This window comes from Thermobia domestica, chromosome 1 (assembly GCF_964235325.1).
Source record: "Thermobia domestica chromosome 1, izTheDome1.hap1.1, whole genome shotgun sequence".
Taxonomy (NCBI): Eukaryota; Metazoa; Arthropoda; class Insecta; order Zygentoma; family Lepismatidae; genus Thermobia; species Thermobia domestica.
Genome location: NC_137454.1, coordinates 283,416,466 through 283,444,368, shown reverse-complemented (window position 1 = coordinate 283,444,368; position 27,903 = coordinate 283,416,466). Strand labels below are relative to the sequence as shown.

The window sequence follows — 27,903 nt, the reverse complement described above, 5'->3', positions numbered from 1 at the left end:
AATTACAAAATATCGTAGCACTAACGATAGTGCTTAGTACGTTAAGTGCACTAACGATGCAATAACGATTGCCGCTAACTCTATGTTTCTACCTCTATTTGTATAGAATTTGATATTTCTGAAGTTGGCCCCCCACCAAAATCTTGAATAAATCCCAAAATACGGTAGCACTAATGTTAGTGCTTAGTGCGTTTAAGTGCACTAACGATGCATTAACGATTGCCGTTAGCTCTATGTTTCTACGTCTATTTGAATAGAATTTGATATTTCTGAAGTTGGCCCCCTACCAAAAATCTTGAATAAATCCCAAAATACGGTAGCATTAACGTTAGTGCTTAGTGTGTTTAAGTGCACTAACGATGCACTAACGATTGTCGCTAACCTCATGTTTCTACCTCTATTTGTATAGAATTTGATATTTCTGAAGTTGGCCCCCCCAACAAAAATCTTGAATAAATCACAAATATGGTAGCACTAACATTAGTGCTTAATGCGTTTAGGTGCACTAACGATGCACTAACGATTGCCGTTAGGTCTATGTTTCTACCTCTACTTGAATAGAATTTGATATTTCTGAAGTTGGCCCCCCACCAAAAATCTTGAATAAATCACAAAATATGGTAGCACTATCGTTAGTGCTTAGTGCGTTTAGGTGCACTAACGATGCACTAACGATTGCCGCTAACCTCGTGTTTCTACCTCTATTTGAATAGAATTTGGTATTTCTGAAGTTGGCCCCCCCACCAAAAATCTTGAATAAATCCCAAAATATGGTAGCACTAACGTTAGTGCTTAGTGTGTTTAAGTGCACTAACGATGCACTAACGATTGCCGCTAACCTCGTGTTTCTACCTCTATTTGTATAGAATTTGATATTTCTGAAGTTGGCCCCCCCACCAAAAATCTTGAATAAATCCCAAAATATGATAGCACTAACGGTAGTGCTAAGTGTGTTTAAGTGCACTAACGATGCGCAAAGTTTTGTGAAAATATGTCTTCATAAAGATGGGTGGGGGGCTAACTTCATATGAAGTTGGCCCCCCCACCAAAAATCTTCAATATTTCGTAAACGCTGATAGCACTAACGTTAGTTCTGAGTGCACTAACGTGCACTAACGATGCACTAACGATGTGCAATGTTTGGCGTAATTTGGGAGAGGTGGGGGGCCAACTTCAGGCACGTATGTTTGAGGGATGATGTATCAAAATTGTGTGTGTGTGACGCAATTTTCTTTTACACCTACCAACATATTATTTAAAAAGTATAAGATGTGAAATGCAAGGTTTTAGACATAGGTGATCAAATAATCTAAGGTTTCTCTAGCAATGCTACTATTGCACAATAACATTTGCATGTAGATTCGAAATTTGGATGGAGCTCCTCGTAGCTAAGCGGTTAGCGTAAGCATCTTTGGCGTGGGAGACTCGGGTTCGATTCCCGGCGGGAGCTTATGTGGTTCGGATTCCACGTTAAACTTTAGATCCACGTATCATATAGCCTCGTTGTTGAAAGGGACCTAAACTGAAATCAAATAAATAAATAAAAATAAAAATAAATGAAAAAGAAAAGAAAGAAATAAACAAAAGAAAATGAAATATCAGTTCTCTTAACTTCTCCTTTAACAACGACCGTATTAAGTGCTGTTAAAAATAACATAAACAAGAAATTTTGCACCTTCGATTTTCGTTCCTTTTCTTTTGTGAATAATTTTACACATTGACCCCAATAGTATTCATGTTTACCTTAACTATTATACTTAACTCATGCTACTTTTATTCAGTTCGTTGTCTCAATATGATATTTTATATCAACAGCATATTTGGTTTATACAGGATTCCTTTAAGAAAAAAAATATTTCCGAAAGCATATTTCCGGATAATGGGAATTACTCAGAAGTGAATTTGCAAAGGCCTACAGAGCTTAAGTTCTCAGAAAAGAAACTGAAGCACTTTTTTCTCTACATTTGATACATAATATATAATGTTATAATAAGACCAGATTTATTGGTATTTTGGATTTAGCCTTAGTCTCCGAAACAAAATTCTAGATCCGCTGCTGCTGTTACTGTTTTCAAATAATAAACGTGGCCAGAATGTTTTATTCTCAGACACTCCATAACAATAAAAGATTTTTATTAATGTTACATTTCTTACTGTTTTGCTTTTCCTTACTTTTTTAAAGAAAGAACGAAAATCATGCATACGTGGTCAAGTCATTACTAAATAAATCTGTAAACGGTATATAATAAATCTTATTATAATACAAAGACACATAGGCCAAGCCTTATTTTCATAATTTTAAAACTGTTCTACTAAGAAAAAGCAGGGGACTTCTCTAAGTAAATAGTAGTGTTGGGCACAAAAACCGTTTTTCGGTTTTTAGAAAAAACGTTTCCGTTTTCACCAAAAGCAGTTATCGGTTTTCTCCAAAACCGGTTCAGTTTCCACGGGATCCGGTTTCGGTTTTCTTCTAAACTGGTTTCGGTTTTATCCAAACTTTGTTCTATTTCTGACCAGAATAGTGTTTCGTTGTTCTCCGGACTCGATTCCATTTCCACAGAAATAGTTTTATGTGTTTCCAAAAGTTTTCGCCGAAACTAGTTTCGGTGAAAACCGAACCGGTTTTGAAGAAAACTGAAACCGGTTTCGGTGAAAAAACGAAAAAGGTTTTGAAGAAAACCGAAATGTCGATTTTACAGATTTTGGTTTTTCTAGAAACCGGTTTTTGGTTTTTATAAAAAACCGGTTTTGCCCATCCCTAGTAAATAGCAGACATCAAAGAAATCTTAAACGGTGAGTCGTGCAATATTCTGGTACAAATCATACCTGTGTTAATTGTAGTATAGTCTAATGAAAGCAGGTTAATATTCAAAGTATAGCCAGCCCCTAGTGATGGCTGATTGCAGCCACTTTCCTGTCCGTTCCTTGATTCCACGTCGATATCGCGTCTTTTCCTTAGAATCAAAGAAGTCAGGCAGTCCTATTGTTCCCACGTTCTGTTGGTTGGCGAAGTATCATGATTTCAGAAAGTGCCTCATGGACCGAAATAGGTACTAATCCAAATAAACAAGGTAAAGACTATATGCTCGGTGTGGCATCAGTTTGATGCTATCAAGTTCCTTCATTATCTGTTGCGTTTTTCGAGCCTAGTATGGTTTTGTGTTATTCTGTTGCTATATAGTGCGCTTTCTGTTCAGAAATGCGGGTTGTGTTTGGTGTAGTATAGCACACATTCATTCCAACTTTTCGGAAATAAGATCAACATTGATGACAAATCGTTAGAAACGAACACGAAAGGAATTACTCTGTTATGATTCCACTGAACACAGAGCAATATATAATGCTCGAAACGACCCTTGGGAGACTCGAGTTCGATTCCCGGTGAGAGCTCAAGTGGTTCGGATCCCATGTTATCAGTAAGTCCGCGTCTGATATAGCCTCGCTGCTCAACGGGACGTTAAACTTAAGATCAACTCAACTCGAAACGGCACTGTTTGACGACAGGTTCTGGAAGGCACCCCTTTCTGAATCACTGTTCTTGCACATTTGAATTTCGAGACATATTTTTTTCGATACATGTGACAATTCGTTTCAGAAAACGGTGAGTTTGCAACAGTTGTCCGTACACATTCACTCTTATCTGGGCCTGAGCTGGGGTCAATTTTTTTGGCACAATTCAACAGCTCTTGATGATTTTCCCGAGTTCGTGAAGGTGACGCACTAAATGAACATAGATATGCCAAGTTAGTTTGGCATTCGCCGTATGCTGGTGGACGGATTTCCCTCAATAGCGTGTTGTATGGCCCCAGAATCTGTTACGCTGAAGGGCCCGGACCATGGCTGATCTTCAATTTTTACAAACTTCACGAAATTTCTGGAACTAATATGTTGATGTGGTGTGGTTGACTGTATCTTTTTCTTTCGTATGACAAATGTTTAGAATTGCTGCCGCAGACTTAGGCCCGCTTTCGAACTCATACAGTACAATTCGCGTATTAGACGTTGCTGAGTACTCATTCTCACTGCCACTAAAAACTAATGAAGACACTGACGACGAATTAAATGTAGTAAAAACACTATTTTACTTCTATCATAATACATACTAAATCATGGAACAATTCTTGAAAAGGCATTCTGTATTTAAACTTAATTTGTTCTTATTTGTCTTTTCCGTGCATACCGCTCAAGAACTAAAATAAAAATATCTTCAAATTAAATATTATCCTCTTCAACAGAAATCTTCATGCAGTGCTTCAAAATATAGAACTGGATGGTACCGAGATCGAAACTAGAAAGAAACGAGACCGAGAATCGACGTAATGAGGCTTATTCGAAATCAAACCGAGACACACACTTGTAAATGGGAAAAAGATCGAGTCGAGACGAAGCCCAATGTGTTTCGTCTTGAATATTGATAACATAACTGGACTGACATTGAACAAAAATTTTATGTTGATCCTATGTTATAGAGTAAGTAAGATATTGGATGGCAACAGTGATATGATCATTTGGGGTAATACCGACACCCTAAGGACATTAACGCTACTACAAGATTGTAATTAATTATTAAAGAAACGAATTATAGCCCATGATTAAGTATATTTTTTCAGTTAGTTGACAGATACAATATATGTTACACAAAAACAATGTGTGGTTGTGGAGGCACAATTGAAATGAACGATGAAGAAGTGTGACACTTCCCCAATTCTATGGGAAAGTCCGACAGGTTGTTGGGCTAATACCGACATCAACATTAAAACCTTACATACTATGATAGTGTCACTAATAATAATTCCACAACGCACATTACTGTTCGTAAAGTGGTTCATGGACTTGAAACAAACACGGGAACCAATAAGTTTAGGAACGTAGAATACCTTTATTTACAGCTCTGGAAAATATTAAAAAATGTCACTGAGTTACAAATGAGGGAAAGAATAATCACAAAATCTGTTCAATTACAAGAAATATGTGAAACAAGAATTTCTTTTAAAAAATAATGTACTAAATGTGAGCTAGTACAGAGAGCAGAAAAATTCTGTATTTCATGATAAAGTATTTGTTAATTTATGTTAATCATACGTTACCAAAAGTGTGGTTATAGATTAAAATATTAGTGTTAGCTTCATATACAGGAAAGAGCAAACATTGTACTCATATTTGTCTAAGATTTCACATTGTTGACACACAAAGAAGGGATCGTCTGGATCAAGAACACAGACCTCGTTAAACTGATGAAAATATTTTGTACATTGAACTCAATCAGCGGAATTGTTTTTGCCGTAAACTAACCTCGGCAGATAGCACAATAATTTTCTATTTGAGTATTCTCATTTTTGTTATTGAGTTTTGCAACATTTTTATGTCTGTACATTCTTTTATATGTCCTACCTTTTGATTTTTCTATCTTACTATTTTTCTGTGCAGATGTTAAAAGTTTGGCACTATTGTTTTTCACTTTATAATACCACATCTCATTTTCCTGGATGAACCCAGACCCGTCTAATATAATTAACTTTTCTTCTAGTGCATGTTCATCTTCTTCAGTAAATGTTGTATGTTCACCAAAATGTTTCTTGCAGTTAACTTTCAATAACCTGTCACGTAATGTATCCGAGGGACTTGAAAAGCTCTTGAAGCAGTAGCAAATAACATTGCATTCTTTACGACCTCTATGGCTACTGACATTTTGTTCAAATTCCAGGAGCCTCTCATGCAATAGATAAAGGACGCAAACATTTTATTTTCTAAATGTTAATACTAATGTAGTATTTTGGATATATAGTTATTAAAAATCAGAACGAAAGAGGAGAAAAAAGCCTCTGTCGAAAGTGCTCCAAATGCGAGTGTCGAAAGTTCTCCGAAGTATATGATGCATTTAACTATACTTTTTGCAAGTTAGAAACACTGCACACTGACGAACCAACTACCTATGATTGCATAACTTTCAACTATATGTTGTCCACCATGAGCGCTGAACAATACAACTTTTACTTCTAAACAAGAGCTTAACAAAAACATATTCAAATTTTACAGTGACCCTTCATTTCTCACATATCTCTCCCACCTTACCTCATAAACTTAGACCTTTCTCGTCAAAGTATTCTACTCATTTCTAAACTTTTACAGATATACATTCCTTACACCCCATACTTTCACTTAGTACTGATTACGCCAACTAAGTGATTACACGGAAGAAAGGAGCAATTACCACTTCTGATCATTCGGCGCACATAAGTTTTTCAAAGTGCTCACAAATTCGATTTGTGATTCAATATTTTATACTCTTTTCAGTCTTTTAATTACTCTAAGATTAATGTTCTTGTACCCTGAAGCTTACAACATTTACTGAAGATGAACACGCACTAGAAGAAAAGTTAATTATATTAGACGGGTCTGGGTTCATCCAGGGAAATGAGATGTGGTATTGTAAAGTGAAAGACAATAGTGCCAAACTTTTAACATCTGCACAGAAAAATAGTAAGATAGAAAAATCAAAAGGTAGGGCATATAAAAGAATGTACAGACATAAAAATGTTGCAAAACTCAATAACAAAAATGAGAATACTCAAATAGAAAATTATTGTGCTATCTGCCGAGGTTAGTTTACGGCAAAAACAATTCCGCTGATTGAGTTCAATGTACAAAATATTTTCATCAGTTTAACGAGGTCTGTGTTCTTGATCCAGACGATCCCTTCTTTGTGTGTCAACAATGTGAAATCTTAGACAAATATGAGTACAATGTTTGCTCTTTCCTGTATATGAAGCTAACACTAATATTTTAATCTATAACCACACTTTTGGTAACGTATGATTAACATAAATTAACAAATACTTTATCATGTTCTGGAAAGGAAACCTCGAAACCCGCCAGATGAAGGATCAGCATGTAACAGAAACCAAAAATCAAAGAACATCAAAACAAACAGCACTACCAGTTCTACACCCAGAAATGCTAACTGGGAGGGGTTTATTTGAGGGAGGTCCAATACATCTACATAATATGGAACCTGCCTTATACTGCACCCGAAAAGACGATAAGTAAATCTTACTTACTGTCACCTATATTTTTAGAAAAATGATAAAACGATTATTTTTATAAGAAAAGAAAGAGTACATGATGAGGCGTAAAATAAAATATGTAGCCTACATCAATCGTTTCTCTGTTAAACAACTATAGTTTGTTAGGAAAGTCTACAAATGTTAGTCAAGTTTCGAAATTTTTGGGAGATCCGGACCTGGTGGACGCCCCACGTGGCTACGCCCCTGAGCATTGCTAACTAGTCACAAAGTCAATGTGACGTTCCCCATCATACAGTTTTATGTGGAAATTATCAAGAGTATAAAATATACTTATTTTATAAAAGAATTATGTTTATACTAAAATATTATCCACAGAGGGGGGAGCCGAGCGATTCTACATACTGACTTAATATTTGATTCACAAGTTACTGTAGAAGAAGCCTTCATTATCAATATAAGCTAAGAATTAACTTGTAAATGCTGGTCTATTTTAATTTGTTTTCTCCTCTACTAGGTATTTTCTTTCTTATTTTGTAATTCTGCAATCACTTTTTTTACTTGTCATTATATTGATTTGCTTAAGTATAGTCCCGTAATTTAAAAATATGAATGCATAAAAACAAATTCCATTTGTTAATTGCTAGTGAAAGAAAATTCAGAAATCTTATTTAGCGCGAAAAACCTTCTCGTTCACTTGAAACCGTGCTGAGTTGTAGAAGCACTGCAACGACCAGTCCCTTTAACTTCTGAGATAGGGGAAAGGAGACTTAACATTTGCTCCAATTGTCGCGCTGAAGGAATCTGGTCGTTGTATGCTCGCTGCAACACAATATAAATTAGAGACTCTGTGACGTATTATATTTCGCTTTTTAGAACGGATTAACGGAACGGACAGTTACAGAAGTAAAAAATATGTTATTTAAAGTGTATATATGCGAGTATTAAAAAGTATTTCTTCTGTTCTTTACTACTATTGATAATAATATTTTTTTCTTGAAACACTTTGGTCGTTGCGCAACGCAGCAACACTAACATTAGCCGCAACTGAGTAATAGTGATTTGAGAAAAAAAGTATTGTTTAATGACATTAATTCTACTTCTAGTATTTGGAATGGTCTTGCAATCTATAAAAATGTGAATGACATTCACTTCCATTTTCTTGGTAATGTTTTAGGTCAAGTTGATGATCTGTTGAATGATATATGCTGACAGGTCTCTTCTCACAGCATACTTTATTTGCTGAGGAAAAGAATTGCTGTACGACGCAAACAGTGTTACACATTATTTACAATATTACATTATTTTCATTAATGATACATTAATTAATTACATAAGCTTCAAGTATAACGTGGGTTCCTGTCACCACGGCATGGCGCGTTCTCACCCAGGTTGCAGATCGAGGAGAAGGCCTCTAGATATAGAGGTTAGCTGCGAATATACTGAATAAGCAGTCGCGGACAGACGAAAGGGAGTGGTCCTCCAGCTTGGTGGTTTGGGTAAGGCTAACAACCTCATCCTGTAAAAATAAAAGACACCTGTTCAGAAGCCTTGGACAAGGGCAGATACCTTGGCACGACCTCAACAAAAGAAAATGGGCATGGGATTTGGAACATGGAATATTAGAAGTCTTTATATGGCAGCCGCGTTAAAATCCGCAACGAATGAGTTAAAGAAATACAGGATGGACCTAGTACGAGTTCAGGAAGTTAGATGGGAAGGAAATGGATCTGTGAATTCCGGAAATTTTGCGTTCTTTTACGGGGAAGGAAATAAAAATCACCAATTAGGAACAGGGTTCTTTCGTTTACAAACGAATATTACCAAGAATTAAGCGGGTTGAATCTGTTACTGACAGACTTTCTTTTATTACTCATAAGGGTCGGTGGTGTGATATTATTGCTTTAAATGTACATGCCCCAACAGAAGATAAGGATGACGATATAAAAGACAGTTTTTACGAAGAAGTGGAACGGATATTTGACCAACTCCAGCTATACCATATGAAAATTTCATTAGGGGACTTCAATGCGAAGGTAGGACGAGAGGATATATTCAAACAGACTATAGGGAACGAAAGTCTGCATAAGGAAAGTAACGACAAGGGTGTTAGACTCGTAAACTTTGCAACATCCAAAAACTTTATCGTGAAGAATATAAAATTCCCACATTGCGACGTTCATAAATACACTTGGACCTCACCAGACCGAAAAACAATCAAATTGATCACGTATTAGTAGACAGATGAAGGGAAGCTAGCATAATTGATGTCCTGTCATTTGGAGGGCTGATTAAGACATTGATCACTACCTGGTAGCAGCTATAATAAGAGAGAGATTATCGTTGAATGAAGGAAGTATTCAATGTCCGAACACGGAGAGATTTAATGTAAAGAAATTAGATGAGTGCCAGATAAGAGAGGAACACAAGATTGAAGTTTCGAATAGATTCTCTGCTTTAGAAGATTCGGAGTGCACTAGTATCGAGGACACTTGGATTGAAATTAGAGATAGCATTAAATTTTCAGCAAAAAGAAAAATTGGGGCACGTGCAAATACATAGGAACAAACCATGGTTTGACCAGGAATGCATTAAACTAGCAGAGAAGAGAAAACAAGCAAAATTACGCTGGCTACGAAATGGAAATGAAATAACTACACAAAATTTCGTAGTCATCAGACGGGAAATTTCCAAAACTTTTAGGACAAAGAAACACGATTTTTTGAAAGCTAAAATTAAGGAACTTGAAGATAATAGTAAAATAAAAAACATTCGGGACATGTATAAGGGAATTAACGAATTTAAGAAAGGCTATCAATCTATATATCAAAGAAAGCTGACGGAACAGTTCTCACTGATACGGATAGCATCTTAAACAGACGGAAAGATTTCTTTGATGATTTACTGAACACGCAGCCAAAAATTAATGTGCTTAGTGAAAAGGAGATACACACCGTAGAACCGTATATTCCAGAACCCAACCGAACAGAAATAGAAATCGGGTCATCAAGTCTAGGAGGCTCAGGTGGGCAGTTCATGTAGCTAGGATGGAAGAAAGTAGAAACAATTTCAAAGTCTTGACTGGAAGACCAATCGGAAAACGACCATTAGGAAGACCTAGACGCAGATAGGAAGACAATAATAAGATTGATCTACAGAGATAGGAATACAAAGTGGAAACTGGATCCAATTGGCTAAGGATAGAAGTCAGTGGAGAGCTTTTGTGAACGCGGCATTGAATCTACACGTTCCATAGGCCATAGAGTTAGTTTTTTAGTTATATTTGACTTACTTTGAGTTTCTTTTAATTATCCAATTAATGTAACTTTTCATATGCTTTCCCTGAGCATAAAATAAGGCTAATTCTTGAGATTGAAATACATGAAGAGGTAAATAATTGGGGGAATAAACTTCATGTTTAGAGTGTATAATAATAATAATAATAATAATAATAATAATAATAATAATAATAATAATAATAATAATAATAATAATAATAATAATAATAATAATAATAATGCCCAACTCCAGGCACTCACCTCTCTTTAGAATGCAACCCTGCCCAAGGAACTGTTAATACATTGACTTGAAGTTATCAATATTTTAGTTACCCAAAGAAGATTTACGTTAATTTGATTTGATTTCATTTATGGATACGGATGTAGTTTTTCGATTAGAAATAAATGGCTAGCTTTTTCTATAAACAAGAAACTGCATATATTGTACACATGGAATAAAACAATTTTCCATAGTAACTCCTAAAAATATCCTATTATATTGGAATATGGCATTTAAATGTATTATTTGTGGTTTCCCAATGAAATTTCTTGGTTGGTATTGAAACCGATCGGAGGTACAGGAATTAACCACACTATCAGTAAAAAATGTTTAAAGGTATCCTTCCTATGAACTACTTGATTGTTATTAAACATGTCGTGTTCTTTCAGCAGGCTTCTTAATGGAACCTTTTGATTGGAACTGAACTCGAGGGTAATGGATAAATTTACTGCCTATTTAAGAATTTCATAGTAAACTTTATGAAACATGACATTTGTTTCCTTTCATGATTTAGAGTTACTTTTATTGCGTAGAGATCTCTCAAGGGTAAGCTAGTGTAACTTTACCCAAACGAAAGAATGTTTTGCTTGCTTCTACAGTGCACAGAACCTCCAATAATTGAGGCGAGCATTCACCATTCGTTTGAAGATGCATTTTGTGGCTGTTTTTCTGTTCAACGAAAATTTCAGTAAAATTAATTTAATTTTACCTTAACGTATTCTGTGGTTGTGGATGAGTAAAACAACGTATAGCTGGAGGTTGAAAGACGTCAAGAATAACGGTTTAAAGTGTTTATTATTACTATTAAGTAGAGATGCAAGGGCTCGGAAAAAAACCGGCTTTTTTGGAAAAAACTCGTTTTTTTCTGCTTCGCTTTTTTGCTTGGGAAATTTTGGGCTTTTTTGAAAGTTTTGCTTTAAACTGATAACGCAGACTTTGTTTCGCTTCTCTACAACAAAAAAACTCATTTAATTAATGGTTGATGCAGATAATAACATGAAACCTCGAAAATAAACCATGAATTTCAAAAAGATTTTTTAAAATTCCTAACATTTTTACATTATGAATTCCAAAGGATTAATCAATATATGTAATAATATTTTAGCCTCTTATATACAATAAGTACTTAAAAATTATACATAAATAACTAGCAAATTGTATGTAGTATTTTTACTTTAACATATCCCTCTTTTTGAAGCAAAATAAAGAAAAAACATGAGAGAAATATGCACATCAAGAGCTTGGTTTCGGGTGGTTCTGTGCATTCTTGAAATTTTTCAGTTAAATTTTAACTTTCATATACATTGTATGAATATTTCGAACAAATTTTTCAGTGATTGATCACAAACGTAATAATCTGTTACCACCTATCAGGTGCTTCGGATCTGCAAAATCGTTAAAGCTCCAAATTCTGTAATGCACTGACTGTTCCTTAAGCTTGTTCAGAATCGGGAAAGTATCGAATTTTCTGTTCATGGATCATATACGTAATACGGTTCATCTGAGCGTATGGTTTCCTAGGCTGTAGAATATATAACTACCATCACGGTTTACCCAGTCCTGAAGGTTTCTGAATTTTTAACAAGAAAATTCAACATATCGTTACGAACTTTTTTTTTTTTTTTTTTTTTTTTTTTACAAAAAAGAAAAACTATGGAATACATTTAAAAAGAGTGGAAGAATCAATCACTGTTCCAATTCACAAGAAAGGAGACAAAATTGATTGTAATAATATTATCGAGGCATTTCTCAACATTATATTGATAAGATTGACCTCATACGCAAATGAAATTATTGGAGATTATCAGTGTGTATTTAGTCGAAATCGATCAGATATTTACCATTCGACAAATACTCGAAAAGAAATGGGAATATATTACCCAGTACATTGACTGTTTATTGATTTTAGAAAGGCTTACAACTCGGTTAGGGGGAAACATTGTACAACATTCTTACAGAATTTGGAATACCGAAAAAGCTAGATTTACTAAGTGTTTAAATGAATAACAGAGTATAGTCCAAGTAGAAAAATACGAGCTTCCACGTCGAGATTGGCCTGAAACAAGGATATGCGTTACTGCCGTTATTATTAGCTTTGTTCTGGAGTACACTTTAAGAAAAATCAAAGATAGGAACCAGGGCCTAGAGTTGAATGGTGTTTACCAGGTTATGGTGTATACTGATGATGTAAATCTAATAGGAGAACAATCAAAAGAAATGCAGAGGCTTTATTAAACGCTTGCAAGGATATGAGTAAATGCAGAGAAATCTAAATACAAAGAAGTTCACAAGGATCGTAATATGGCAAATTATGAGTGCGTTAAAATATCAATTAATACTTTCGACATAGTGGATATTTTCAAAAATCTTGAATCAGTATTACAAGACCAAAATCATACCCACAAAGAAATTAAATGTCGACTGAAATCAGGAAATTCTTGTTATTATTCAGTTCAAAATATTTTGTCGTCGCTAATTCTGTCAAGGAATTTAAAGCCTAAAATATGTAAAATGATGATCATGCCTGTTATGCTTTATGGTTGTGAAACATGGTCGTTTACGCTGAGGGAAGAACGTAGACTGAAATTATTTGAGAATAAAATTCTGAGACGAATATTTGGACTCAAGAGGAACGGGAATGGGGAATGACGGAAACTTCATAAGGAGAAACTACATAATTTATACGGTTTACCAAACATCGTTAGAGTCATCAAGTCTAGAAGGCTCAGGTGGGCAGGTCATATAGCCATAATGGAAGAAAGTAGAAACGCTTTCAAAGTTTTAACTGGAAATCCAATCGGGAAACGTCCATTAGGAAAACCTAGGCCCAGATGGGAGGACAATATTAAGATGGATATAGCAGAAATAGGAATACAGAGTAGAAACTGGATTGAATTGGATAAGGACAGAAGTCAATGGAGAGCTTTTGTGGCCATAAAGAAAGAGAAAGAAAGAATACATTTAAGTTAAGCACAACAAACATGAGTGAGTGGTTAGCTTTCGCGCTTCTATCGTGAAGTCCGGGATTCAACCCCGCATTCAACCATTTTGACAAAAGTTTTCTTAATCCCATATGTGAATGTAGAGATAGTGCGTGTACTGTGTGTCCTGGCCGACTTCCTTTCTAATCGTTTTTAAATCTTTGTTATTACTAATTACCAGCAGTGATGGATTTGCAAAGAGGGTTAGGGGTGGGGATGTCTTTCGGATTCAAGCCTTTACCCCGAAATTACAGAATTTCTAAAGCAAACTAAATATTAGTTTTGCCTTTACTCATAAACTTCAAGCTGTCCTCAAATAAAAAAATAGTAATTTTTAGAAAAACTAACCATTAATAAAAAAAACCCTCCCAAAATACTTTTCTAAATCCGCCACTGATTATCAGTATAAAATGGTCTTCAAGGTTGTATCTGAAAGATTATAGCTGAAAATACAAACGAAACGAAATATTTATTATGCCTGTACTCAGTAACTTAAGCTCCTCTTAAATAAAAATTAGGAATTTTTAGAAAAACCAAACATTATTCAGAAAAAACCGTCTCAAATATTTTTCTAAATCCAATACTGATTATTTCTATCAAATGGTATTCAAAGTTGTGTCCTGAAGATTATTGTTAAATCATTGCACAGATAGAGTATAACGGAAATGTGGAAGTACGCTCTGATGGATATATTGAAAAACATAAGTTTAATTATGTGCTAGAAGCTAGGGTTCTAAGCTCCAAGATATGAAACACGGATAACTAAAAAGAAATGATCTAGAGAAGAAAGAAATGTCGATGATTCAGAAGTTAAAATAAGGTTAAACAGCTTCTAAAATTGCCCTCAAATACTACGTAATTTATGTTTACTTTAATTCATAAACCATGTGCTCCATCCATCATGATGGTGACAGGTCATGAAATCTTATTTAACGTTAGAGTATACTATAAGAAAGCTATTTAAACAGAAAAATCATGAAAATGAAAAAAGCCAAAATTTCCAAAATTCTCGTTTTTTTTCCAAAAGCCGGCTTTTTATGTGTAAAAAAACCATCGATTCAAAAAAGCCAGCTTTTGGGGGAAAAAAACGAGAATTGGCCGGCTTTTTTTGCATCTCTACTATTAAGTAATCTGTCTTTGGGCAGGTCCTGGAACTGATTAGTTTAAAAAAAATAGAATTAAGGTTTTGGCTTAAAAATGTTTTTTTACAAGTTTCTCGATCTTCAGCTTCCTCTTGTAACTCTCAATGTTTTCTATTTTTCCAATCATCGACCAGTTGTGTTCTTCTTCCTATTATTTGCTTTCCTTTTATCTTTCCTTCCATGGCCGTATGAAGAATACATTCTTTGGAAGATGTGGCCTTGCTACGAAGGATGCTGCCTTAAAGCGTCCTCTTCTCTTCTATATGTTTTAAAACATCTTCGTTTGTTACTCTCTCTGTGTGTCCATTTAATCTTCTCCATCTTCCTCGAACATCACATTTCAAAGTTCTCTAAATATTTCTTCTTGAACTTCTGTAACGTTCAAGTTTCTTAACCATACCAGAGTCCAATAGTGCATACTGGATTTGGCAAACTTCTTCCTTAGCCCAATATGAAGCCATAAAGTGATAATAATAATAATAACAATAACAATAATAATAATAATAATAATAATAATAATAATAATAATAATAATAATAATAATAATGCTTATTTTTGTGCCATGAATAGCCGAATAAAACATTTCTGGACTGACTCAATTTTGTTTGCCAATGTTATGCATATACTACTTCAAATAAAACATCAAACTCTAGTCTTGATCTTGCAAGTATCTTGTATAAATATATACACGAACTGGCATCTTTAAACCCAAACCATTGTTTGAAAGCGAACTCTATTATTCTTATAGTCCCTTGGACTATATTATTAATATGATAACTAAATTTCATACTTCTGTCAAACACTACACCCAAATCTTTAATCTGTTCGCCTTTATGCAATGTTACTTCATTAACTACATACTTGCACAAATAGTATTGAGTTTTGTTAGTATATGATATGTATTTAGTTTTCTCACAATTTATTGAGTTTTACGTCCCACGGTTATGCCGTTTAGGCTAAGGAGGTCTCACAATTTATTTTCAATAAGTTAATTTTACACCATGTACTAACAACATCTAAATCTTTCTGTAGTAAATAGTTATCATATTCAATATTTACTATTCTAAATAATTTTAAATCATCGGCATATAATAAAATATTTGAGTATTTAATTTTCTCAGGCAGATCATTAATAAATAGTGGAAAAAAGAAGGAGTTTCAAAGGAGATCCCTGAGGTATGCCATTCTTTCTATAACCATGACTAGAGGTTATTTGACCAATTTTTACTCTAAATTTTCTGTTTGCTAGGTAATTCACAAACTAATGAATGTACAAAATAGATAGACCTGCCTTTGTTAATTTATCGATAAAAAGTTCATGCTCTATTGAATAATAATAATAATAATAATAATAATAATAATAATAATAATAATAATAATAATAATAATAATAATAAGAAGAAGAAGAAGAAGAAGAAGAAGAAGAAATGTTAGTTATTGAAATCAGTCAGTGACAATGGAATTAAAAGTTGTAAATTTACCCCAGTTTTGCTTGCGTGTATAGACAATACGATAACAAATAATTTTCCATGTTTATGTTTTATTTGAGGCTTTTGAACAATCTCAATTTCTCGGGGTTGAAATATGCTGAAACATTATTTGTGTTATATTAAAATATATGATTCACGCATAATTTCATTAAAAAATTCTAGTCTTCATAAAATACAGCGTTATTTTTTTTTGAAACTTAGTGCACTACTACTTGGGAAACATTAGTTAGAGTCAATTAGAGTGAATGCATTCCAACTGAAAATTGTGTAAAATATATGTTTTGTAGAAATTACAACAGTATTTATAAATTATGGTATGTGTTTTCTTTGTGACTTCCCAGTGAGTCTATATTCTGAGGGGAATTGAAGGAAAAGGGTAAAGTCACTTAAACTTTAAGAGTATGTTTCAGGGTGACTTTTATGAAATATAGTATGTACTAATGCTTAAAAATCATTCTTGTTGATTGGAGAAGAAATCAGTGAAGAGTAGGACGATGATATTTCTACTCTTAAAAAAAAAGGAAAGAAAGAGACTCGGTTGTTTTATGGTACGCAACACCTCCAGCGATGACAGTAATAATAAATGAATGACTAGTTCGTGTTTCTGGATTTGAGTAAACTTATGACATTACCTAATTAGGACGAAACTGAGGTGTTTTTCAAGAGACAGCAAAATCTGACCACGGAAACTATCATTAATAGAGTTGGTAACAGATCGTCTGTCCGCGCATCTGCTATTGAACTAATACACTGTCTCCGCTGGCTACGTAGGTAGATAGTTTTCTTTATTTTTTATCACTAGCTAAAATGTCCGTTGTTATCATGGGGAGAAAATTTTTATGGAAAATATCTGAACACTCTTAGAATACGCTCCTTAATAAGAGTGCCATTGTAAAATACCAGCGTGATGTAGGTACTAACTGTTCCAGAATTAATTTCAAGCGGATGAACCGCTTCCCCTTGATGCGGTCACAAATAAGAGACAATATCGATTTGAATGTGAAGAAAGAAATTATAATAAATGCCTTTCCCCCTAAAACGGAAATTTTCATAAACAGTGAAACACGCGTTCCTCCTTTTTAAACGAAAAGTTTAAATATCGAGTTTTAATTTTTTATGTTGACGGGCTTGTAAGATACTGTATATATTTTTCTTACATAAAATTTAAATTCCTTCCTCCCATTTAGGGTGTATTTAGTCAACACGATGAAAAATTAGATCAAGGTAGGTAACATGTTTTCAAACTTGTTAAAATATTTCCATTGTTTTCCCATAATGCATCACAAATGACCGGCAACATCGTTTTCAATGTGAAAAAAATGAATTATAAAAAATGTCTCCTCTTCTAAAACAAAAAAATTTCAACAGCATTGGAACAAGTTTCTTATTTTTAATGATAAGTTATTTACAGTTTCATCTCTAGAGACATACCGTATTTTTTATACGCTTAAACTTCCTCTATTCCCTTATAGTGCGCTCTTTAATCAAAGTGACATGATAAAAGCCCAGCTGGGTAGGTAATAACTGTTCCAAAATTAATTTCGAACTGTTCATTCGTTTCCCCGTGATGCATCCACAAACAACAGGGAACATTGCTTTCAACATCAAGAAAGAAATTATAGAATATATCCCGATTTCCCCTTAAAATGGGAATTCTTGTAAATACTAGTACGCGGATCTACTTATTTTTAGAGGATTTTTTATACCAAGTCTCATTTTATTAACTTCACGAGATAGTAAGAAACTCAATTTTTCACATAAAGTTTGACCCCCCCTCTTCCCTATTCTAGGAAACGCATTTTAATCAAAGTAGCATGATAGAAACGCAGTGTAAAGTAGGCGATAGCTATATGTAAAAATTAGTTTCAGTCGGTTCAGCCGTTTTCCTGTGATGCGATCACAAACAAAAGATTTTCCCTTTTTAATATAAAATATTATTACATATCATCATCATCATCATCATCATCATAGGTATTCTGCCTTTATTGGCAGGTCACTTGCCGCAGCTGAGAAGCTTCCATGCTCCACGGTCCTCCGCTAACCTTCTCGTCTTTGCGTATGATCTTTCTGTTTTAATATCATCCATTAATTGTAGTCTCTTTCGCCCCCTCCCTCTCTTTCCCGCCACCATACCCGCTAGGACGTCCCTCATGATACAATCTCTTCTTAGGCAATGTCCCAACCAGTTTCTCTTCCTCTTCCTAATAATATCTAAAAGTGTTCTTTTCTCACCCACTATTTCTAACACTCTCTCATTCGCTTTCCGCTCGACCCAACTAATTCTTTCCATTCTTCTCCACACCCACATTTCGAAGGCTTCCAGTCGATTTTCGTCACCTTTACGTAATGTCCATGTTTCCACTCCATACAGTACAACACTCCATACGAAGCATTTTATGAGTCTTTTTCTCAACTCTATTCAAGGTCCCACAAAACAGACTTTTCTTCCTCCTAAAGGCTTCTTTCGCCATTCCTATCCTTGCTTTCGCACTTCATATCATTACTAAGAATACTACCCAGATATCGAAAACTATTCACTTGTTCTATTTTCTCCCCTCCCACTTTTATATTTAACACAGACCTCTTTGTTCCAATCACCATGGTTTTTGTCTTTCTAACATTTATTTTCATCTGATATTCTTCAAAGCCCATCCTCAAGTTTTCTAACATTTTATTGATTTTCTTTCCATATTCTGCATCAAGTGCCATATCGTCTGCAAATCTTATGCAACTAATCATTCTACCTCCTACAGAAATGCCGTCATCATCATGTAGGCTCTTTTTCACTATTTCTTCTAGATAGACATTAAATTGTGTTGGCGAGAGGCAGCATCCTTGTCGTACTCCCCTTCCAATTGCACTCTCTTCCGTCAGTTCTTCCCCTATCCTAACACTTACTTGTTGGTTCATGTATAAGTTTCTTATGACTCTTCTATCTTTCCATTCCAACCCTATCTTTGTTAGAACTCCCAACAACAATTCCCAATTCACGCGGTCAAAAGCCTTTCCTAGATCAATAAATACAACATACACCTCTTTCCCTTTTTCTATAAATCTTTCACCGATCACCCTTAATAATCCAATAGCATCTCTTGTGTCCTTGCCTCTTCTGAACCCGAACCTCTCTTCCTCAACATCTTTATTTGTTCTTCCATATAACCTTCTGTTCAGTATTCGGAGCAGAATTTTAGCTGCATGAGATATAAGACTAATAGTTCTATAATCCTCACATCTCTTTGGGTTCGATTTCTTAGCCATCGGTATCATGTTCGTTTTCAGAAAGTCTCTTGGCCATTCTCCTGTTTCATATATTTCATTGCATATTTATTATTACATAAATAAATAAATATGAATATTGTCAGAATTTTCATTGTTAGTGTTTCCTAATTGGAACTCGACTTGGAGTACAAGGTCTTAGATAGACATCACAGTGTCGATTCAGATATCTCTGCTACTAGGCAGAAACATGGTGGGCCCACTCCTTTTTAAATTAGTTGGAATTGAAACGCTGACAAGGCTAGACTGTTCAGGAAAATAAGTGCTTGCCTACTGTTAAGCTTTATCGTCTTGCTCGGTTTGGATTAGAGATATTTTTCATTATATTTGTTCTTTGATTTTCGGAAGTGTCGGTTGTCGATTTTTCACTTCAAAAAAGCTTTTCGATTTTTTGAAATTTCAGTTTTCGTTTTATCATGTAAAAATAGCTTTTTAATTTTTCCTATCTGAAAAACTTTCGCTTTTCGAAAATTTGTCATTTATCGTTTTCGGAAACTTTAGTTTTCAACATAGTATTTTTCGAAACAAAGTGACTATCCCTAATTTGGATATAGTTCAGATAAGCAAAAGTAGGAAGGGTGCATAATATATTAAATGAAGAGACCATGAGATGAAAAACTACAAATAGAACTTGAAAAACTCAACCAAATTGATTATCTATTTCCATGCCTCTTCATGTAAATAATGGAAGTTACTCTTTTTATTGATCTTTATTTTCTACGGTATTCAGGATTGAATGCTGGATATTTGAAACGCAAATATTTCAACAACTTCTCCAATATAATTTTCAACAACTTCTCCAGTACAAAATTTCTTTGCTATGAATAAAACAAAATTGCATTCATAATTTCAAGGTGATGGTGGTAATTTTTAAAATTATAAATATAATAGTATGTTATTTAGTTTAAAAAATAATAAAATATCTTCACAATCGTCTTCAAATACTTTCCTCCACACAAAATAAAGAAAGTCAAGTTTAGTCAATGAAGAAAGTTAATATATCATTTACTCAAGTTAGAGTTGAAAGCTTAATTCTGAAGTTGAATAAATATTTTTTTTTCTATTTTCAAAAAATATTTGAAATTGTTTTTAGAAGAGAAAGTACTAATTTCTATGCTAAAACCAAAGATTCCATTAACTCATAAGTGAAATCAAAGCTAGTCGTAGTCTATTGATTGAAACTTAATAATTTATAAGAATAATTTATGTATTATACATTTAAAAACAAATAATTTCTTATTTAATTGAAATAATTGTGGCTTCTGTGTTACATTACGAGTTGTATATATCAAGGCGTCCGAAGTCCCCAAGGTGATTGACGTTCTGTTTTAAAATTATAAATGTAATAGTATGCTTCCCAAGTTTTCTTAAAATGCACTGCATGAATTAAGCATTGGAGTAAAACTAGTGAGTGATATTATATATATATATGCTTTTAGTACTATTCCAAGTAACATCACACACACATTTATTGAACTTCTCTCTGATGTCTGGAATTGTCACATTTCAAAAAACAAATCAATTTCTTACCTCATATCTTCTACTTTTGTCCTTCTTCTCCTTCTTCGACAACGATAGTCGCAATGCATTACACAAAGAACTACCGAAGATAAGACAGTGACTATAAATGGCACAACAAAATAATGGACAATGTACATTACTTGTTCGTCATGATCATACTTTGTTAGTACGATACTGTTGTTCTCTTTACTATAATAGCATGGGAAGACCACACCTTCTTCTTTATAAAGGCCAGTAAAATTGTTACAATGTACATCTGGTGGGTACCCACAGCCTTTGATGTTAACAAGTAGAACAGCGTAAGATACGTTCCATGGATAGTTCATAGCTTCTTCCAGACTCAGAGATAAAAGGTCTTCTGAGGTACTTTGTGATGAAATGGAGGAGGGTGGTGAGGTAATATAATTTTCAAAGAATGGCTGGAAGGTATAGTTGACGAAGACATGTATGCACTCATAGAAATCGCTAGTGCATCCTTCGCGACAAGAACTCCACGTGCAATTAAATATGCCTTTTAATTCAACACTTCGAGAAGTAATACACGTCACTGGCTCAGGATGGAAATCCGCAAGGATCGTGGATACTGCTGGGTCTACATACAATGGTACAAGGAAGAGCAATGAGGAACTGGCTCCTAAAAGACACATCGCAAAGAATGATGTCGTATAAAACCAGAGTCTCTGACGACAAGTTCGTTTCGGTGGTTTCGGTTTCTTTTGTGTCAGTTCTAGGAGTTTTCTTTTTCGAAGTTCTTGCTGCTCGAGCAGCAGCTCGGAGCTGCTGCTTCTCATTGTGCTCGAAGGGATGAACACACGGGACACAGGGGATACACCATTTCAAAACCGTGTCGCGCTTCACACAGCACAGACTGAAAACATCTCGTATCTTTCTTTCTTTCTCCGCTCTTCAGACACGCGTTCGTTGCGCAGGTTCGCTCTCTGTTTGTGAGACATCTGTTGTCCATTCACTGAAATATCAAGCAGAAAGACGGAGAGAGAAAGAGAGAGAGAGAGAGAGAGAGAGTGAATGTAATGCAAGGTTGCCAATGTTGAAAATGATGTTGGAAATAAAGCGAGGATACATGTGCAGATAGTGACATGAAATGTTGTAAAGACAATGCAATGAAAGTAAGTAATTATGCACATTTCAGTACCACTAAATGAATATAACATAGACGGAATATTTATGTATCTCTGAAAGCAAAAACCAATATATTCATGTGAATGTGTTTCACACGCAAATGTAAGATGTGACCTAATTACGAGAAAATTATTTCACTTTTTATACTTTGTTAAAATAAAGCGGAAGTGATACTTCAGCCACCGTCTTGATTTATCGGTACGTACAAGTAATTAAACGATTTTTAAATGTGACTTTTAGGTATAGCTTAATCATGTTTTATTATGCGCTGCTGCATGTATGTTATCCTAATATATATATGTACGTATCACAAGGAAAACTGGAACGAGACATCAACTTTTATATATTGTGACTGCTGACAGGATTATGACATTGGAGTCGAATTCTCGGAATTTCCGGGAGTACATGTACGTAGAGTTAATTAAGAGATGTAGAAATGACGAAATAACTGAAAATTTACAACAATGACGTCAAATTATAGATTAGTATATGAGTTATCGACGAGATGTTTTGCCAGGAACTGATACTTCCAGGGAATTTCATCACATTAGCAGTAGCGACTCGTACGAAAAACTACAAGTGAAGCACATATTTGCTGTATATGTGGTCAAAGATCCAGGCTATCACAGTAATTACTTTCCCTTTTAGTGGAAAAATTAAATAAATAATATTATACTTATGGCATTTGATAGTACTTTGCAATGGACAGAATGTTACATACATGTACCTCGCTCCTCCTTAGCCTAATCCTAGATTTGTGTCCTAGATTATTTTTATTTATTTCTATCCTTCACAGAGTCATAATATTATCATATTATAATAATATCATAAATGGCCGCTCATTGCACATACAAAATTATATAAATAAGAAACAAAATATTATAAAATTGTAGAAATTCCCTCTCGTCCCCTTTTGAAACGAAATTTTCGAAAACGTTGCAACACGGATGAACTCATTTTCAATGAAAATCTATAGAAAAAACACCACCACGAATTGAACCACATTCTCACTATGGCTATTTTATGGGGAAAAATAGGAAATACCATACGGTAATTAACCCCTTCATACTCTTAGGGGTAAACTTTTCGGGAATGAATTTGCTGCGATTCGGGAATGCAGCAAGAAGGAAAGAAAGGGGATGTCACTGAAACACATTTTCAATTATTTTAAATTAAGGCTTCATACCCGAATTTTACATCTTTGAGTTTTACGGTTATGCCGGTTAGGCTAAAGGAGACGGTGATGATGAGTAATGAATGAAATGGTGGAATGAAGGAAGTGGGAGGAAACGGGAGAACCCCGAGAAAACCCACGCACACGGTGTTTGTCCACCACAAAGTTCACTTGGCGGGAGCTGGGATCGAACCCTGGACCCCAAGCACCAGAGGTGAACGCTCTACCACTGAGCCACCGCGGCCCCCACCCGAATTTTACACTTCCAAGTTAAGGAAACCCTACCATGGGATATTTTCTGAATAAGTAAATGCAAATTTAGGCACGAGCTGCAGCCATTCACCCTGAGATTTGATTGATTAACGCCATCCTTTTTAACTACCTGCTAATTTTACTATTCAATGTTGTAGACACTTGAGTTCAAATTTTTCCATATAATTATTGCTTACTTTATACCAATGCACAGTGGGCCAGGAACCTCGAAAACCTGGCCAAAATTGGAAGTCGTGCTTTAATTTTTATGAAAGTTGGTATGCATAGGTTTAGAAGGTCGCTCAGTACGAATTTGATACCAAAAGGGTAAAATTCAAAATGGCGGATACAATATGGCAGTCACAAATTTCAAAATATGTATATGTGTTTAATATGGGTATATATATTACAGAAAAAACGGAAGAGAAAACAACAAATGAAATCATATATGTAATACCTTATTATGTCTTGAAAGATCACAAACTATCGTTGCCACTTTTTATATGATCTATATAACAAAATAGTCTGTCTTTTCTGTGCGAATTGTCTTTATAAATTATGGTTTGGTACCGCACCTATTTCCCATGTTAATTCTTTTTTAAAACGTGCTGTCTGATTTCCAGTTTGCTGATGGAGGTCTTCTTGTAACTGTTCATATCTTTAGGTTTTGTGTCGCATACATAACACGTTTGTGCAGACATTGTATGCATGATAGCGTTGCAGACTTTGCCGTCTACCGTTGTCAAATGGAGGCTGTGTTGGACTTGAAACGCCACATCTTCAACGAACACCTTACTTGGTGTTAAGGCTGATATTTGTTCTTGTATTCGCTGCACCTCTTCTCGTGCCAGGTTCTCGGTTTCTTTTTTGAGTTGGAGCCGAACTGGATAGCAGAATCTTGGTGATGATGGGTGGAGATTCTGCCACACTACAACTCTTTCACCTTATTTATCGAAGAACAGCTGCAATGGCACTCATGAAATGAAGAAAATGTCTGAATCCTGAAACCCAGCTTCACTGGCCGACTGCTTGTATTGGGCCTGACCACTAGACCTATCACAGCCTCACCTGCTGATCAGCGTTAGACACATACGGTACTTCCGTGACATGCTCTCCATGACTGGCTCTTGAACCTCCAAAAGCCTTTTCACAGTGTGATCTAGTAGATACTGAAGTGGCACTTCCGACAACGACTCACTCACTTGGATGCCCTCTGGGAGCACTTCTTCTTTTCGTCCCGTATATGATTATAAGCGGGATAAATATCATGGCTCAGTTCCTTCGCTTCACTCCTAAGAAGTTTTTACTGACGTTTAGTTAGATTGGTTTTCAGAAATAATGCCAGAGCCTTATCTGAATCGTACGACGTTGCAGAGTGTTTTTCAGATTGTGTCCAGGACTTCCTAATCTTGGTAGAACTTGCCTCGATTTCTTCTAGTATTTTTGACTTGTCAAGTTCTCTTCCCTCTCTGTGCTTCATCGTGGCTGCGTCAGCAAGAGTGGTTCCGCTCTCGGCTTACCGATTTGCCTCAGTCTTTCTCCACTTTGATCTTTCACTGCTTTCTGCAAAGTCTGCCTGTGGGCGTCCAACTTTCACCGAGGTCGATAGTTGTGGTTCACTATCAATCAGATTAATATCAGTATCCAGCCAGTCCGCATACATTTCCTCTACTTTACCGTACTCACGATTGCATTTGTCGAGCTTCCGGAATATCTGATAGCAAAAGGCGACCACTATTTTTTGGCCAGTATTACATAATATATCTCCACCTGATATTCATCTTCCACAAAGTGCAGGAGCTGTTGTTTTTGGCTTCTCTGTTCCCTTCTGCATTCTTCAGAATCTCAAATAGGTTTCTTCTAGTTATTTCATGTGGCATTTTTCCAAAAAGAGAGGATAGTTGCTGTTAAATGCTGTATTTTGGTTAGAAAATTTCACACATCTTTCACAGTAAATATGCACTTACAGTCTAAACGGGCAAAATTGATTCACTGCTCGTGAAACATAAATAATTCAAGTACTACATTAGCGAAAAAACTCGTGTTGTATCCGCTCCTTCTGGATTAAAAACCTACGAAACTGTAAAAATGTGTTTTTCTTTCTGGTTTACAACCTACTTCTCCATAAGCATCCATAGAATTGATAAATTACATCTAACGTCAAAAATAGATGTTTTCATTGAATTATAATATATACAGATGAAAGAAACGATAGGTACCCACTCGTGGATGTGACGATAATATCCGTAAAAATATAGCAAACTTAACCTTCTCCAACATAGAAAATACACATGAATACAGAACATTTACAAAGTTTAGTTTTGACTTTCTCTCCTGACCAAACCAGTGGACATATATCAGTAACATTGATATATGTATACGATTGGAACCTTTCTTGTTCATATGCGTTAGGTCATAGACCCTTCCATGAACTTTCATTTTTGGGGTTTTGGCCAGGTTTTCGGGGTTCCTGCCCACTGTGCAATGGTCAGTTCTACAGGTACTAATAATTTAAATTGCATTTTGTTGTAGAAAGGGATCTTACTTGTTATCAGTATGTTCTGATATAAGTGATTTCATATCCATGAATTTCCTATAAAATAAGCACATCATTCTTCCGGTACTGTCAAGTTTATTTCTCCTGAGTTTTCAGCATCTTCATCTGGCAGCTTTACTTCCCTAGATTGCAGAAGGTATTCATTTTAAAGCAGCTGGGTGAGACTCAGAGCCGCACTAGAACGAAGATAGAATTAGTGAAAGTTCCCGTCCGTAGTACGGTTCGAACCCGAATCGCATAGTTCATATCAGATGCCTTACCGACTACACTGTTATACCTATTCTCACAACACACATGTGTTGTCTCGGAGTTAAAGAACTACTATTGTTTGTTGGAATGGTAAGGGGAGAAGTGTAAGGATATTGAAAAGTCAAATTTAATAAAATGCAAGTTTAATAAACTTGCATTTTATTACAGCATGTAGTTTATTTACAACAACAGAAATACTCCATTACGTTGAGTTCAGTACTTTTAATGGCATCACTAACATTTGGACAGATACAACTCAATTTACACTTAACATTTCAAACTGGAATCTTATGTGACACTGAAACAGGCTTTTGATGTGGAGTTGGTGGACAAAGAAATTTCTTCGATTTAACATTTAACTCTATTTTTTATATTCTTTTCTTAACAATGTTTACTCACGTGCGCTTAGTTAGCACACGGCAAACAATTAGGAATCATTATGAAATGTTTTATTTTATATATCTTATATATGAGATATATTCTACTATTTGGAGCATTTTTTAATAATTGAGGAGACTTCTATCACGAAATAGTTACGTGATTTTTAGATTCAGTCTTGAATTTCGTTTCTATTTCTTTCATTATTTATGATATTTCGTTTTCTCAAAATTTTGTTCTCCAAATATTTCAACTATTTCTTCATCTTTGAAATCTGTTGTACAGTTCGCGGCATAGAAATTGTTACACAAATTCTAAGTCCAAATTAATAACAAACTCTTGTCCCGTTTTATTATGCATCCAGAAATACATAGCTCAATCGATTACTTGCTTCTAGTATTCAATCCAACTCCTCCGCTTCCTCCACCTCTCCTTGTCTAAAGCAGTGTGTGTGACGTAGTACACTCTTTCCATTCAGCTAAAAAAGAAACTGCAATCAAGTTTACAATGTTATAGCATTAAAACAGTCTTTTCCATTCGTTTATTCTGAAATATTTTAAGAGCCTAAAGTAAAAAAAAAATCACACAATGTTCCCAGAGCGTCATAAAGATCTTTAGTTTCATTCTTTCCCTTCTTGAAAGACTGCAAGCTAGTAAGATGCTCCCTAAGAAATCTATGGAAACTACCAATAACGGCAGTAGGTTTTCTGCTTCCTAAAGTCTGTAATGCACGCACAGGGCTCCAAAATGTCTACTGACAGAAATGAGTGTTATTCAATGATTCATTTCATTTCGTTTCAGTAATTACAAGCAAATGTTCCAAGGGCGTCATTTGGGCAGGACAGGAGGGTGTAATTTCCCCTCCCTTGAGCTTCATAAATACGTATTGTTTGATCAAGTGTATAGTAATACACTAATAAAAAAGTTACGATAGCACATTGCTAGAGACGTTACATTTGGTTTCAAAAGTCTAAGATTTCATGCCAAGCCATATGAGTTCCTGGGTGACATTGGGAGAGACAGAGAGACAGTATGGAGACAGAGAGGCATGATTTATTTACACAGATTTAGAATTGGGGAAAAATGATCGGACAGCATTCGTATTATGACGAAAATTTGATTTTGCGAACAGAAGTGAACTAAGGTGGAGAACTCTTTTTAAA

At 35.0% G+C, this 27,903-nt stretch overlaps 1 protein-coding gene across 1 annotated transcript; it reads right to left on the bottom strand.

Moving 5' to 3' along the window:
* Positions 1-20,947: 20,947 nt before the first annotated feature.
* On the bottom strand, positions 20,948-26,188 carry Teh1 (tipE homolog 1 phospholipid transfer protein). The gene is made up of 2 exons (XM_081735098.1): positions 26,102-26,188; positions 20,948-21,957 (listed from the first exon to the last, which is right to left on the bottom strand). Exon 2 carries the CDS (start codon positions 21,779-21,781, stop codon positions 20,996-20,998), a length of 786 nt encoding a protein of 261 aa, XP_081591224.1. The 5' UTR covers positions 21,782-21,957; positions 26,102-26,188; the 3' UTR covers positions 20,948-20,995.
* Between the last annotated feature and the right edge of the window lie 1,715 nt (positions 26,189-27,903).